The sequence below is a fragment of the Clarias gariepinus genome, chromosome 22, assembly GCF_024256425.1.
Source record: "Clarias gariepinus isolate MV-2021 ecotype Netherlands chromosome 22, CGAR_prim_01v2, whole genome shotgun sequence".
Taxonomy (NCBI): domain Eukaryota; kingdom Metazoa; phylum Chordata; class Actinopteri; order Siluriformes; family Clariidae; genus Clarias; species Clarias gariepinus.
Window position 1 is genome coordinate 20,993,172 of NC_071121.1, and position 14,437 is coordinate 21,007,608.

The window sequence follows — 14,437 nt, forward strand, 5'->3', positions numbered from 1 at the left end:
ATTGAAGTAAATACCTTCTCATGCATCTGTTGTTTTACATTTTACACTAAAACGCTAAAATATACAGAAGCTCAGCCGTGCAGGGTATGGGTATGAGTGGTGTTAGATAAAATGGCTGGACATACGCAGTGAGGAACGTGCAGTGTTCATGTGTGTCCTCTTATTTTCACAATCTCACTCCAAGCTTTTCTTAAATGTTGGCAGCTTTCAATAATCTTTAAATAAAGACTGTAATCTAAAAGTGAAAAATAAAGCTTAAACTTTTTTTGGTCTTTGAAAAACACACACACACACACACACACACACACGCACACAGGATTTATGCCTAGTGCTAGACCTCACATGTTGTGAAAATTATTGACAATAATATTTTTTTAAAAAGCTGAATTATTAGAGTAATTTAGACAATTTGTTTAACACATTAAATCAAACATTATGATGACTTTAAGCTGAACCTTCTGCACATCCAGCCGCGCAGCCTGCGTTTCTTCAACGCAGCCTGTATTGCATGAACGCATCTAGGAGTGTCGTCGGCGCAAGATGCGGGATGTAAACAAGGAAGTACATGACAGTAGCGGGAGCAGCACCTGGTCTGTTTCTTAATTTCTTATAATTAAACTGAAGTTTCTGCTTTTTATGGCATACTCTCTTCTAAAAAATAAAACCGTATAGGTAATGTGAAGACTGTAACTATTCCAAGTTAAAAATAACTCGTATTCAATGATGTGATCTGAATGTCGGGGTGTAATGTGTTTACAGAATGGATCGCAGGCATAAAGAGACTCTTCAGCGGAAGCGGATAGAGCTGGTGTCGAAGTTAGAGCCTTCAGAAGTCTACGATGGACTTTTGTCAAGAGGCATCTTTACTGATGATATGATAGATGAGATAAAGGTAGGGTGACGTCATGAGTTGTTTTTTTTTTTTTTTTAACATACAGGTGTATATAAACATGTATTATTAAACAATGGCTAAAACTTCCTGACTATCTGATAAATCTGATAGAAGTAATAGCCAACTTTCATATCCATGCAAATGAAAAAGAAAAGTCTTAGATAAAGTGCCATGATTTATTATTTTCAAAAGGTAAATGATGTCGGTTTGAGACAACTTGGCATTCTGTAAAAGATTAAAAGCCAATCCATTAACCGTATAAAGGGTTTTTTGGTGTGTTAATTGTAGGGATGGGACTCACCAGAGATCACTCAAGACCTTATTATCGCGGTACCTAGGTGCCAATTTTAAATAAAAATGGTATTTGTCACATACACAGTCATACACAGTACGATATGCAGTGAAATGCTTAGACAACTGCCCGTGACCTTAAGATAAAAGACTATTAATAGGAAATAAATATGAAAAAGAAAATAGAATTCGATTTGATTTTTCTCATAATTTTATAAATATCCAGATTCAAAATGATTATTTTTCTCATTTTGTTACAATTCTAAACAAACTTAGCAATACATTTTTTCCAACCACATATGATGCTGTCCTGCCTGCCAATGTGTGAATTAGAAATGTGTGAAGTAAAGAGAAAAAAAGTTCAGTGATGTTGGTTGTAAATCATTTGTTTAGAATAGTATTAGAAGAAATTCAAATGCAAACATGCATAAATAAATAAAAAATTGGTGTCAGTGTGGCAAAATGTGAATTGCCATACAAAATAATCACAGTACTTGACTGAGTCTAACACCCCTGTAAAGCTTAAACATATTTTTTTCATTCACATGTTTTTATTTATTTCTATTCCAGCCATGTTGTCCTGAACCTTTTTTTGTAGGGCTTTGAGAATAACTACCATCATTATCATATCAAAATATAATTTTTTTTATCAACAGACACCTACAGATGGTTAGTGTCACTGTGATTTCCAGGGTACAGAGTGTACCAAATAATACAGGCAGGTTTTTAGCCAGTGTATCATTAGGATTTGTGAATATGTGAATCTCACTAGTAGAGAGCCTCAAAGTTAAACTTTTTTTTTTGTTGTTTTTTTTCGAACAGGATGGTTTGTCCTGGCATCACTCAGTGTTGAAGTTGAGTAATGGAAATGTCCAAGCCATTGATAGTCGCTTTCAAAACCTTGTTCTAATTGCAGCAAAATACCAGTGCAACAGGCTGAAACACAGACTGCTCAGCATCTCTAATAAGAAAAAGGGTGCATTTAAGCTTAGGCTCATTTATAAATATGCAAATTAAAAAGTATATAGTAACAATGCAGTGCTGTAATGACGGAGAAACCCAGTATAGACAGTTTACATGTCAAGAAATGCTCTACTAAATCATAGAACAGTAGATATGTACAGTATGTGAAAAAGGCAGCTAGGCATCTCTGAGCATACTTACCTGGGCTGCATAGATGGATCTCAGAAGTATTTGCACAGATTTAGTGAACAGACTTTAATTAAAAAAAGGGTGTGATTTTGAAAAATAATTATTTATATCCCCAGAGCTCTGGACCTAGACGTGATCAAGCCAGGCAGCTGGTGAAGGACCTAGAGACAAGAGGAAGTCGGGCTTTCTCAGCCTTCCTGGAGTGCCTTCGGGAAACCGGACAACACACGCTGGCTGATCTGTTGGAGAATGGAGATTCTGCTCCTGAACCTGCACCTGTTCCTGTCCCTACAAATCCTACTATAGTCCCTCTCCCTGTCCGTAAGTGTGTTTGACAGAAACAGAATTCTCCAGCGTGGATAGTAATATAGCGTATTGACATTATTCTCATGCGTACCAAGTACCTTATCTCATGAGTGCTTTCTTATAAATCATCAGTTAAGCCTGTAGATTTAAAAAATCAAGATGGAGGTGACACTCCTACGGTGAAGGATAAGAATCCGGTGAAACCAACAACGCTTCGTATCGTATGTAAGTGAACTCCCGATGTTTAATTTAGGTCTTATTTTGGAGTCAGTTTTTATTAGAGATGATAAAAGGAGGTTTTGTTGTAAATGGTAATGGACTGAGCTGAATATCTCTGAATGTCTCTGCAGCTACACGGGATGAAACCCCTGAAATCCTTAGACCACCTAGACCCAGGAGTGATAGCATACAGGTAATAACATAATAAGATAAGAGACAAGTTTCTTCATCTATGAGTGCTTGGGGCTATATCGCCACCTATTGGACTATAAAAAAATGACCTGTGAACAAGTTACATCACATGTTACACAGAATTTCAGTTCTCGTTAATACTTTAAAAGAAATATAGCTGCATGAGACAAATCAGTCAATAAACATTAGAATCTAATCACAATTCCTAAAAATATAATCAAATTGAATAGACAGTCTACCCATGATTCACAGCTATATATATAATATACTGTATATATCTTCAGTTTTTCACTATATATATATATATATATATATATATATATATATATATATATATATATGTGTGTGTATGTATCTTTCTGTATGTTTATTATTCCATTTTCTGTAATGCCCTCAGTCCTATAGGATGGAGGCCAGTCCTTGTGGAATCTGTTTAATCATCAACAACGTGGAATTTGACCCTAACTCAGATCTGAAGAATCGTGCAGGGTCTGACGTTGATAGTGAAAAGCTGAAGAGCCGATTTAAATCTCTCAACTTTGAAGTTATTGTTAAGAGGAATGTAAAATGTAAAGTAAGTGCTTTTGCATTATAACCAAGAAACCTTGGTAGGTAATCTTCTGATTTCTGTTGTATTATATAAAATGTTTTGTTTCTTCCCACTAGTACATAAAACATGAGCTTTCGTTGCTAGCTAAAAAGGATCACTCTGCATATGACTGCTGTGTGGTGGTCATCTTGTCACATGGCACAGAGGTGAGGATGGTTGACTTTCTGCTTGAATTAAAAGTACATCCTTATGGTGTGCTCTGTTTATGTATGTGTAGTGTATGCCATGAGTCCACATGACTGTTTGCTATCTATTTATCTAAATGTGTACTGAAGCCTCCCGCTACTTTAAAATCCCACAATTTCAACTTACTAAACGATTAAGGTTATTGCTCTAGTTTATAGCCCCCTAGTGGAATAACAGAGAATCCCCCCCGCCCCCCTGCACCTTTCGGTTCAGTTATTGCAGACTAGATATTTTAATATTTTGGCTGGTTTAACACCTACAGCAATAAAGAGAATTACATAATTGTCCTTTCTCCCTGTGCTTGGTGGGTTTCCTCTGGGTACTCTGGTTTCCTCCCACAGTGCAAAGACATGCAAGACATAGGCTAATTACCATTCCCAAATAAGTGTGTGTGCATCCAGGCTGTAGCCCGCCTCCTGCCCCAAGTCCTTGGATAGGTTTGTCTCCCTTTATACAGAATAAGGCAATGTAGATGATGAGTGAATGACCGTGTGGTCATTTGTGGAATGTTTTTTTTTTTATTATTATTTTTAAAAATCTGCTTAAAGACTCTCTGCTTTATTTAAAAACAGGGGTTTAAATCTGTTCTGAGAAAATCTGCCGTGTACTGCACAATGGGTTAAAGCTGCTTGCCTCCAGGAAGCTAAAATACCTACAGTACTTATTAATAACAATCATCAGTATAAAACCGCAAATGTCTCCAGCTGTTCTTTATTTCTGTACAAGCTTTCAGCAAGCTGTGCAGCTTTACAAAAAATAAAAATAAATGCAGAAGCACAAATACAAATTCAGTATTCTTGTAAACATTAATAAGAACAATACTTCAATTCAGTTTGCTTTTGTTAAAAAAAATATATTTGATCCAAGTGTAAAAACATTCCTATTGTATTACCTTTAATATTTTTTATATATTGTTTTAAAGTCGTTTTTCTTTCCATGCTCAGGCCAGTCACAATCGCTTCCCTGGAGCAGTGCATGGTGTGGATGGTTTCTCTGTCCCAGTTCAGGACATCACTAACTACCTGAATGGCCAGAAATGTCCGTCTCTACAGGGCAAACCCAAGCTCTTCTTCATCCAGGCTTGTGGAGGAAGTGAGCACATGAATCCTGTTTCTAACTGTAAAATTTGGTATTATTTGAAACATTTGGCCAATGAATGTAAATGTGTGCACGCAGAGAATTTGAGGGTACTGGTGCATTCAAATTCAAGATGGATATGGGTTACTTGCAGTCATTTTTGTGAACATTCAAGAGAGACATATCTGATCTGAGGCAAAAAATTGTAATTATGCAATAACAATATTGTCAATGTAGTCTAAGGTATTTTATTTTAAAAGTAAGACCTACAGAAAATGCTAAATTCATTCAGTACAAAGTATATGCATAGCTTAATACATACAGTCATCCAGTATAATGTCTATATTATGTATGGTTCTATACTCAATGTTCTATACTTTTTTTAAAAATTATTATTATTTTGGTTTTTTTCCAATTTTCTCCCCAATATTAGTCGTAGCCAATTCCCCCCGTCGCTAGGGGGCTCCCACATTAAGGCTACTAAAATTAATTCTCTTTTTTTTTTTAGTCCTTGATTACAAACCCTTTGTAGTCTATGACTCACTGTTGTCTGGAACTCATAGTCATGACTAGACGCTAGCTTTTTTTTTTTTTTTTTTCCTGATGAAGCTTTTCTAAGTTTTTACTGCAGCTGTTTTCAGTTCCTGCTTGCTGTTTTTCGAAATGCATGCCGAGTTGAATTCAGCTTGCGTAATTGGCTTGGCCATTGCAGAACATTCTACTTTCTGTTTGAAAAAGCTGCTTTCGTATAGTTCTCTGTCTAAAGTGTAAAGTGCCATCTCGAAGCATTTGGCTGAATCTGAGCAGATAATATAGTTCAGTCATTTCGAAATAGATTTTTTTGATGTTGTTAGGCAAAAGCAGGGAAACGGTTCCAAACACATCCGTACACGTTCACTGCATTTAATGAGGTGGTGTGCTTTGTATAAGGAGCATTTCCTTGGCTTCCCCATGCTCTTCTCTTTCCAACTGGGGCCGTTCTCTTTTGATACATAAAATGTTCCAGATCTCTACTCATTTTTTAGATATTTCTTGGCAAACTCTAATCTGGTCTTCATATGTATGAGACTTCCCAGTGGTATACATCTTGTGATACTCTGGTGAAGCCTTCTTTTGATCATTGACATTGACACAGATATGTCTATCTTCTGGAGACTGCTCACTATGAAGGGTTTTTCTGCACCGGGGAAAGAATTATCATTCGTTACAATTGTTTTGGGTATTTTGGTTTGTTTGGTCTTTGATTGGTTTGTTTGAATCTTTTTAGTCTAATGATGTCTTGTTTCCTTTGGATTTCGTATTTAGAAATACAGTAAAACCTTGGATTGCGACTAACTCGCGTGATTGTTCTGCAAGACGAGCAATGATTTTTAAACAATTTTGACTTGAAAAAACGAACTAGTCTTGGTTTAAAATTACCGAGTATCATGTATCCCGCATGCACTTCTTGTTTTGACGCCGAGCGTCACGAGCCAATGGTTTTTCTCTCTCTTGTGCTGCGGAATTGTGGGTAATCGACTCCCCTTCTCTGTCTTAGTGTGCGTCTCTTACTGGTAGAATCAACATCCGTGCGCGTACTGTTTACTATAACACTGTTACCACGTGTGTGCGGTGTAAAACATATTTTATTTTGTGTTTGTAAGCATGTGTGCAGCGCGCATGTACTGTTTATTATAACACGTGTGTGTGTGCGTGCGTGTAAAGCAAAAGAAAGTCTCATTAGAGAAGTTAAAGATCTATTTTCCCTCCCTCTGTTTCAGCCTGTAGTTTTGTGTGTGCGCGCATAAATTGACACTGTGACCATTCACACACACACTCTCGCCTTTACTGTACACCTTCCCCCCCTTGGGTTCACACATGCACACACACTCACACCAACACACACACACTGCTCTTCACAGAAACACTGCTGTCGCGATTCTTTTCAAAGGTAAAGTGCAGGTTAATTAGTTTTTTATTTTTACTTTACAGCAGTGATTCGGTTAGTATGCACTCAGCTTTCTGTTAGTGTGTGTAGAGTGTGTGTGTGTGTAGGGTGTGTAGGGTGTGTGTGTGTGTGTGTGTGTGTGTGTGTGTGTGTAAAACTCAAATAAGAGAGGAGGCGCGCATTAACGGAAAAACACTTATGTTAGGATTTATTTTTACTTTTTTTTAAAGGTAAAGCTTCCCGCTTCCAGAAGGAATTATGCTCGTAATCCAAGGTTTCACTGTAACTCAATGCAAATGCCACCCTTAAAATCAACTATTGATTGTAAGTTAAATAATAGGTGAATAACACATACCTGGACATGGACTAGCTCAGTGTTATAGTGTCAGATTCCTTTTAGTATCTTAAAAATGAAGGACCACATATAAAAACTGTTGCAATTCCTACAGCATATCTTTTACCTGATTCATGTCTAAATACCTTTAAGTTAATGCCAAAAGAGGTCTGTCTATGGAAGACAGTTAAAATAATAACTTTGTCAGAGTCCAAATACCTATGTACCTGACTCTATACACTGATCAGCCATAATTTTAAAAACATTACCATTAAAACCATCTAGGTTCCCTTGTGCTGCTCGGGTGGCTCCGACCCCACGGCAAATGGCTCCATGACAACATGCTGCTTATGAGGCTTAGTACATTGTGATGCACCTTGTGTTCGGATACCTTTCTATATCCTGGACAGCATTGACATTTTTCAGCAGTTTGTCCTGCATTGTTTTTTCTAAGGGATCGGACCAGGCAGGCTGGCCTGTGGTCCCTGTGGGTGTATATGGGCCTTGGGTGCCAATGATCCTGTCACCATATAATTGATCATCAGCATTATTCAAATCACCTGGTGGTGGTGCTAATGTTATGTATATTGTTCCTACTTTTAAATGAATGATTCACAGGATTTCCTGTTTCCTGTCACACTGATCTACTGACCAGTTTGAGGTTTGTTTGTGTTTTCACCTATGTTTTGGGGTTATTTGTGGGCAGATGAGAAAGACGTAGGCTTCGAGGTCTCTCCTGACGAGGTAACGCACACAGCAGTAAGGCTTGATGATCATGTGGACGCCATCCCCACGTCCTCCAGCAGCGACTCACTTAGCTTGTCTGATGAGGTGGATGCTCGGACGACCCTCCCCACACCAAGCGACATGCTAGTGTCCTACTCAACTTTTCCAGGTGTGGCCATGTCTTTTTATGTCTTATGAGCCCCTGATAAAGTGATTTGTTTTACATTTAAAAAAAAAAATAATCACAGGGAATAAATAATTTTTCATTTCCTTTAAATCTCAGCCATAATTTAGAGTCATGCAATACAAAAATTAAATCTCATTGTGCAACTGCATGTTTTTTACCCTGTTTCTACGTTAGAAAAATCACATGTTGATTTTTCTTTAGGTTTTTGTTGGAATTTGTGATGAATCAAACAGACCCTTGCCCTTGTGCTGTCAAAAGGAAACCTGAAGCATGTGCAGGGATTTTGTGTCTGTATAAGGTTCAGAGCATTCCAACAATTCAGTGCAATAAATGTTAATATTCCTAAATGAATTCTGTTCCCAGGATATGTATCATGGAGGGACACAAACAAGGGCTCGTGGTATGTGGAGACACTGGATCGCATACTGGAGAGCAATGCTAACACTGATGACCTGGCCACCATGTTAATAATGGTATAATTAGTTTTGTCTTTTTTCCCTTCTTTTAACAGATCTTCTTTTTTGTCATCATAGTTGTAATTTTAACCGGACCAAAATCTGGAAATTCTATCAAGTGTTTAGGTAACATGGTATTCATTGGAACACATTGTCTTACACGCTTCAAATGTCAGCTTGTGTTTTGGGAACAATAAACAGAATACTTCCTTTTTTTTTAATCTAGCAATTAAAAACAATAGTATTTATTATCTAATATCTACAGTACTAACCACCATTTTAAGTATGTTTGTTACTGCAGTTCAAAAGTTATCCAGTAGGCTGCAATGATGTAGTATTAAGATTAGTGTAATTGCATACTTTATATAGTACCGTACAAAAAAAATTATTATTATAAGCATATTATGTTCATAATATGCTTGCAAAAACAGACTTTTTTGTATTTTTAATGTACACTCGAAGAATAGTTCTCCAGGCTTCCTGAAGAATCTTTTGTGACCTATGAATCATTTAAGAAGAACATTATTTAAAAAACATTTAATTTAAGGCATGAATCAGTATAAAACAGGTGCAGGTGATGACTGATGACCAGGCCGGTGATTAGGATACTGGTGATGCCAAATGGTGAGTGGTTCGAACAGACGAGAGGGGAAATGAGGTTGTTGCTGAGCTAAAAAGTATATAGTATTTATTCTCTGTCAATTTGGTCTACATCATTTAATTTCATTAAACATGAAAAAATAAGGGGTGGCTCAAGACTTTTTCACAGTACTGTATATGGTACAGTTGGTGCAAATTAGCTAGTAATACCAAGATTAGTATTCTAACACTAAAACTGATGCCTACTTGCAATTTTACCTTCTTTACAAAAAATAATTTGCAAATATGGATATCAAGAATGATATGTAAGATGGCAATTTCAGACAAGGCTTTAGTGCACAGTGCTGCATGAGATTATTAAAATAAAAAGCAGGCAAACTTTTTTATTTTTTTCTAACCAAAAAAATGCATGTTAAAAAGAAATTAGCTGCTGCTGTTTTATTTTTAAAAGATTCTTTGTATGTATGTGTTTGTCTGCAAAAACATAGCTAATAAGATGGGACCCAATGTCTAGTTTATTAGGAGCACCTTTACAGTGCTCATTTATCTGGTGGCATCAGCTCACTTTAAACATCATGCAGATACAATTAACCAGCTTCAGGTTTGAAGTAAACATCAGATCATGGCATTGTCGTTGGTGCCAGATAATCTGTTTTTGTTTCATAAAATACAGATCTTCTATGAATTTCACACATTAAAGTTTACACTGAATTGTGTAGAAAATTTTCAAATATTTAGTGGGTTTATTTTAGATGGAAGTGCAGGTTGTCTGAGTCTGTGAGACAGTTGGCTTCAGATTCTTGTTCTTGGAACCTGATGTGCCTTTCTGATGTTGTAATCTATATACAGTACATAAAGTTTCCACATAATGTTTGTGCATGCTGAGATGCTTCTTTGCTCAGTGTTAATATAAAGTGTGATTATTTGAATATGTGGTGTTTTATTCTGCAGACCTGAAATACTCAAACCAGCCCATCTGGTACTAACAGTGATGGCTTGATTAAAGTCACAAAGATTTTTTTCAAGCCATGATGATGTTTAATGTGAACATAAACTGAAGCTCTTGACCTGTATCTGTAGGACTTTTATTAGGCGTTGTACTGCTGTCGTGTGATTAGCTGACTGGATGTTTTTACAAGGGGTGTTCAAGCCAAATCGGGGCTTTTAATTACGCAGAATAACAGAACACAGCCAGAATCATTATCGAACTGCCTGCTTCATGCTTAAAACTCTAGCATCCCAGGAACTCCATTAATGGCCCAAACATGGGGAAACGGCTAATTGAATCACCAAACTGATTTTGAGTGATTAGAGTCTTCTGTAAATGCCAATACATTTTACATTTACATTCACAGGTCCCAGTTTGACTTGAAAACCCTTTGTATAAATGTTCAAATAAACAGGTGTTTATTAAAAAATGTTTTTTCATACCTGAATGTACTCCCGTGGCCTCCAAGCCACTTTGGTCAGAATCATAATTCTTCCTTAAAATGTACGCACCACTCAAATGTTTCACTGCAGCTGAAAAGCTGATCATCCAACTGTGCTTAAAGTCTTGTATAAATGTCAATAAGTTTTACAGCTTCATTCACAGGTCCCAGTTTGACTTGAATGCCCTTCGGAAAATGGGTCTTCCTATTAAATTGTTTTTTTTTTTATTTCACCTGAGCACTAGTACCCTTCAATTTATAGAACCTATTTCTTTTTTATATAGACATATTATGATTCTGGGATACATATCAACTGACTCCAGTTTAAAGTTGTTTTTGAACAGTAGTTAGAACAGTGGTTAGAAAGTAGTACATGATTTGGGTCACGGTCACGGAAGTTGTCTGTTGTGTTTGGGTGAATCCCAAATACTATGTATATGTATGTATGTACTCCCCCCCCCCCTCTCTTTCTCTCTCTCTCTCTCTCTCTCTTTATATATATATATATATATATATATATATATATAGTGCACTACTTGGGGTGAAGAAAGCATACTGTATATACTACTGTATATATTAAATAGAGTTTAATAGACTGTCTTCTTGCTCTTTCCCTCACTTTTCTTGTTGTGCAGGTGAACAATGAAGTCTCTCAAATATCTGCCAAAGGCTTGTACAAACAGATGCCTGGATCTTTCAACTTTCTACGCAAGCTGGTCTACTTTCAGGTCCAGAAGACACGAGATGTTAATGATCAGACGTGAACATCAAGATTGAGATTGGGCACTATCAGTTCCATTTAACTGAAACAAACCTTAATAAATGTCAATTTGCTTGACTTTTGAATAACAGCCAAGAACTGTTGCACTACAGTATATCAACTATGAACACAAAAAATATAAACATGTGCACCAGCTAATTCTGGGGTTAACTTTTGTTTTTATAGGTAACCTTTTCATAATGAATTTTAACTGACTGAATTAATTAAAAAAAACATGATATAAAACAAATAAGCAAAAAAATTAAATGTGTGAACAATAAACACTTAGATTATGTAAACAAATATGAATTATTAATGTGTTTTTTAAGAGAGCTTTTTTGTTCATGGCCTGTGAGGGGGTGGTTGATTTTTCACACATCCCCAGCTCCTCGTAAGCACAAAAAAACTGGCTTGGGTAGTTTGGCATTTACAAATGATAGAAATGTAACAGTGCAACTAAAGCATGTAATAAGCCTTTAACTAAGCTTTGATGAGGTGTTTGCAAAGGTGTTGTAGGTTTAAATTAGATTAGCACTTTATTACATTGTAATAATTACAGTGTTCTTGCGTAGGTTAACGGTTGTGTCTAATAAACTGGCTGATTACAGTAGCTGCATAACCATGAGCATGTTTAATATGTACATGTCCTGCAAGGATGTGCAGTTGGTTTTTCAGTTTTGATATTTAAATATTATTTCTTAATGAATTTATGTTATCTAAATATTTAATTTGGGGAGTTTGGAGCAGTCAGATGCTTTGAACAGGTTTCTTTCACACATGATTTCCTGTTCTTTTTCACACATAGCAGTTTGATACTGCAGCCTCTCTCTCTTTCTCTCACTCTCTTTCTATCTCTAGATTTTAAACACACTAGAATTAACATTTTAATGTTGAAAATTTTCAAAAACATTTTACCCTTAATCCAAATCTTTCACAGTTCTGTGTTCTTAAGGAAGAAAGAAGTTAAATTATATTTAAGATCTTTGCGAGGATAATGGCTTCAAGTGCCCCTATTCTCAACATGATTATTACCATTTTGAACTTCTACATTTTACCAGTTTCATCTTTCAGTTCTTTTATACACTTGCAGCTGCAAGTCTGCTCTGTATCCATTATAAATTGGCCTGGTTGCTTAATTATTTCTGTCCATATCCTATAAATGCATGCACTAAGTATGAAAAAAAACCTTATTTTAACGATCTCTGTTGCCTATGAAAGTGCCAATCTAACAAACACATCTAACTCACATCTTAAATATAACAACTATATATAAGTCTTATGTTATTTAGCAATTTAATGTAATGTTAAATTAGAACACTTTAGTCATGTCTTCAAAGAACTGCCTCTGAGTGTCAGAATCACTGTCTCACTTTGATTTCCTTTTCCTGCAACTCATCTACATAAGAAATGGTGCAGCCTTTATGCTTTTCCCTGCATACGGTATGTTTGTTAGTGTACAATGAAACTATCATCAATAACAAGATTCCCTCAACTAATAAATGTTTAACATAATCAAAATATCAAAGTGCATAATGTTATTGCAGGGGCCATATATATAGCCATTATTAGTTTCATATATATATATATATATATATATATATATATGTTTTGGGATCGATTGTACATAATTCACAAAAGAAATTATAAAATGCATTTAGTAAGTATTCCGACCCCTTGTTTTTTCCTCTTCCTGTTACGCCCACTCAAACAGGTGTGATGTATGTGTGGAAAATACTCAATAATGAAAAAGTCTTAAAACGTTTTCAATGCATATAATCAAGTGAAGTTATTGTTTTCGCAAAATATGTTCAAGACAAACCCAGACTTGTGATGAAATTTCATGTGAATGAAGGCATACACTTTGGGAACTTTCCTGAAAATCATTCCCAAATCTTCCATATAGTCCTGACATCAGTCAAAGTGATTTTCACATTTTGGCCATTATTCAGTGTTCCAGAGAGGCCAGCATTTCAGATGTGAAGCAGGCAAACCGATCAAGGCTCTGTTGCACTGAGAAAACTTTCTATGGTATCCAAACACTAGTGATATGCTGCAAGATGTGCTTTATTGTAGCCGGGGATTAATATGAATTAATAAAGGTATTTTTTTGTTCTCATAAATGTGTTCTCTTATTTTGAACAATCAACCATTCTGGTTTGACTTGAACTCTCCTCATAGCTTTAAAGCATCCCCACTATATACAGTATTACCCCCATGCTTTACTGTCGGAATCATCTCAGAATACTTAAAAGATTAAACTTGATTCAAATGATTTTTAAAGGTAATAACAAAGTCTTTCTGTGTATTGAACCATTCTTAGAATAGTATCAGTGGCAATGATCACTTTAGTGAAAACAACTACAAAAGATTTACCTACAACATGCAGGGTTTAGTTTCAGGATAGTAGGTTTATCAGGTAAAGGGGAATTTGGGAATGCCAATTAGCCTAAGCTAGATATCTTTGGACTGTGGGAGGAAACCCACCAAGCACAGGGAGAACATGCAAACTACATGCACACAGAGACGGCGATTGAGCCTGGCCGGGAATCGAACTCGGACCCTGATGGTGCAAGGCGACAGTGCTAACCACTGCACCACCATGCCGCCTGCTAGTACGCAATAATTATGAATTATACTGTTTATGCACATTTGTTTCCTCTAATCAGCTTACAAAATGCTCTATTATGAAATACACCAATCAGCTCAATCAGACTGAGGACTAGGGGATTAGGTTCAAAGTTAACACTTTGAACTCTTTGTCATTTTCCTCAAACCATTTCTAAATAATTTTAGCATTGCAGCATTATCCTCCTGAAAGTGGCCACTGCCATTAGGGAATACTTGGTCTGAAACTATTTTGTTAGGTGTTACATGTTAAAGTAATGTAATTATCACTTTTTTATCAAAGCATTGCCCACTGTGCATCACCAGCATTCCTTCTTCCCTTACTGCATCCTGGAGCCATCTATTGCCCAGGTAAGTGCAGTGCATGCACCCGGCCATCAACATGATGTAAAAGAAAACACGATCCATCAAACCAGACCACCTTCTTCCATTGATCCATGGACCAGTTCTGATGTCCATGTGCCCACT

The 14,437-nt window shown here is 36.3% G+C and overlaps 1 protein-coding gene across 2 annotated transcripts; it reads left to right on the plus strand.

Annotated features, from left to right (window-relative positions):
- The first annotated feature begins 534 nt into the window (after nucleotides 1-534).
- Nucleotides 535-11,647, plus strand: casp9 (caspase 9, apoptosis-related cysteine peptidase). 2 transcript variants are annotated; one of them, XM_053482978.1, is made up of 11 exons: nucleotides 535-590; nucleotides 760-892; nucleotides 2,452-2,656; nucleotides 2,774-2,866; nucleotides 2,992-3,053; nucleotides 3,450-3,626; nucleotides 3,719-3,808; nucleotides 4,793-4,940; nucleotides 7,893-8,081; nucleotides 8,463-8,572; nucleotides 11,220-11,647. In XM_053482978.1, exons 2-11 carry the CDS (start codon nucleotides 761-763, stop codon nucleotides 11,346-11,348), a joined length of 1,335 nt encoding a protein of 444 aa, XP_053338953.1. In that variant the 5' UTR covers nucleotides 535-590; nucleotide 760; the 3' UTR covers nucleotides 11,349-11,647. The 2 variants fall into 2 exon arrangements, with proteins under 2 accessions (XP_053338953.1, XP_053338954.1); XM_053482979.1 differs by having other exon boundaries at nucleotides 543-672.
- Nucleotides 11,648-14,437: the final 2,790 nt, after the last annotated feature.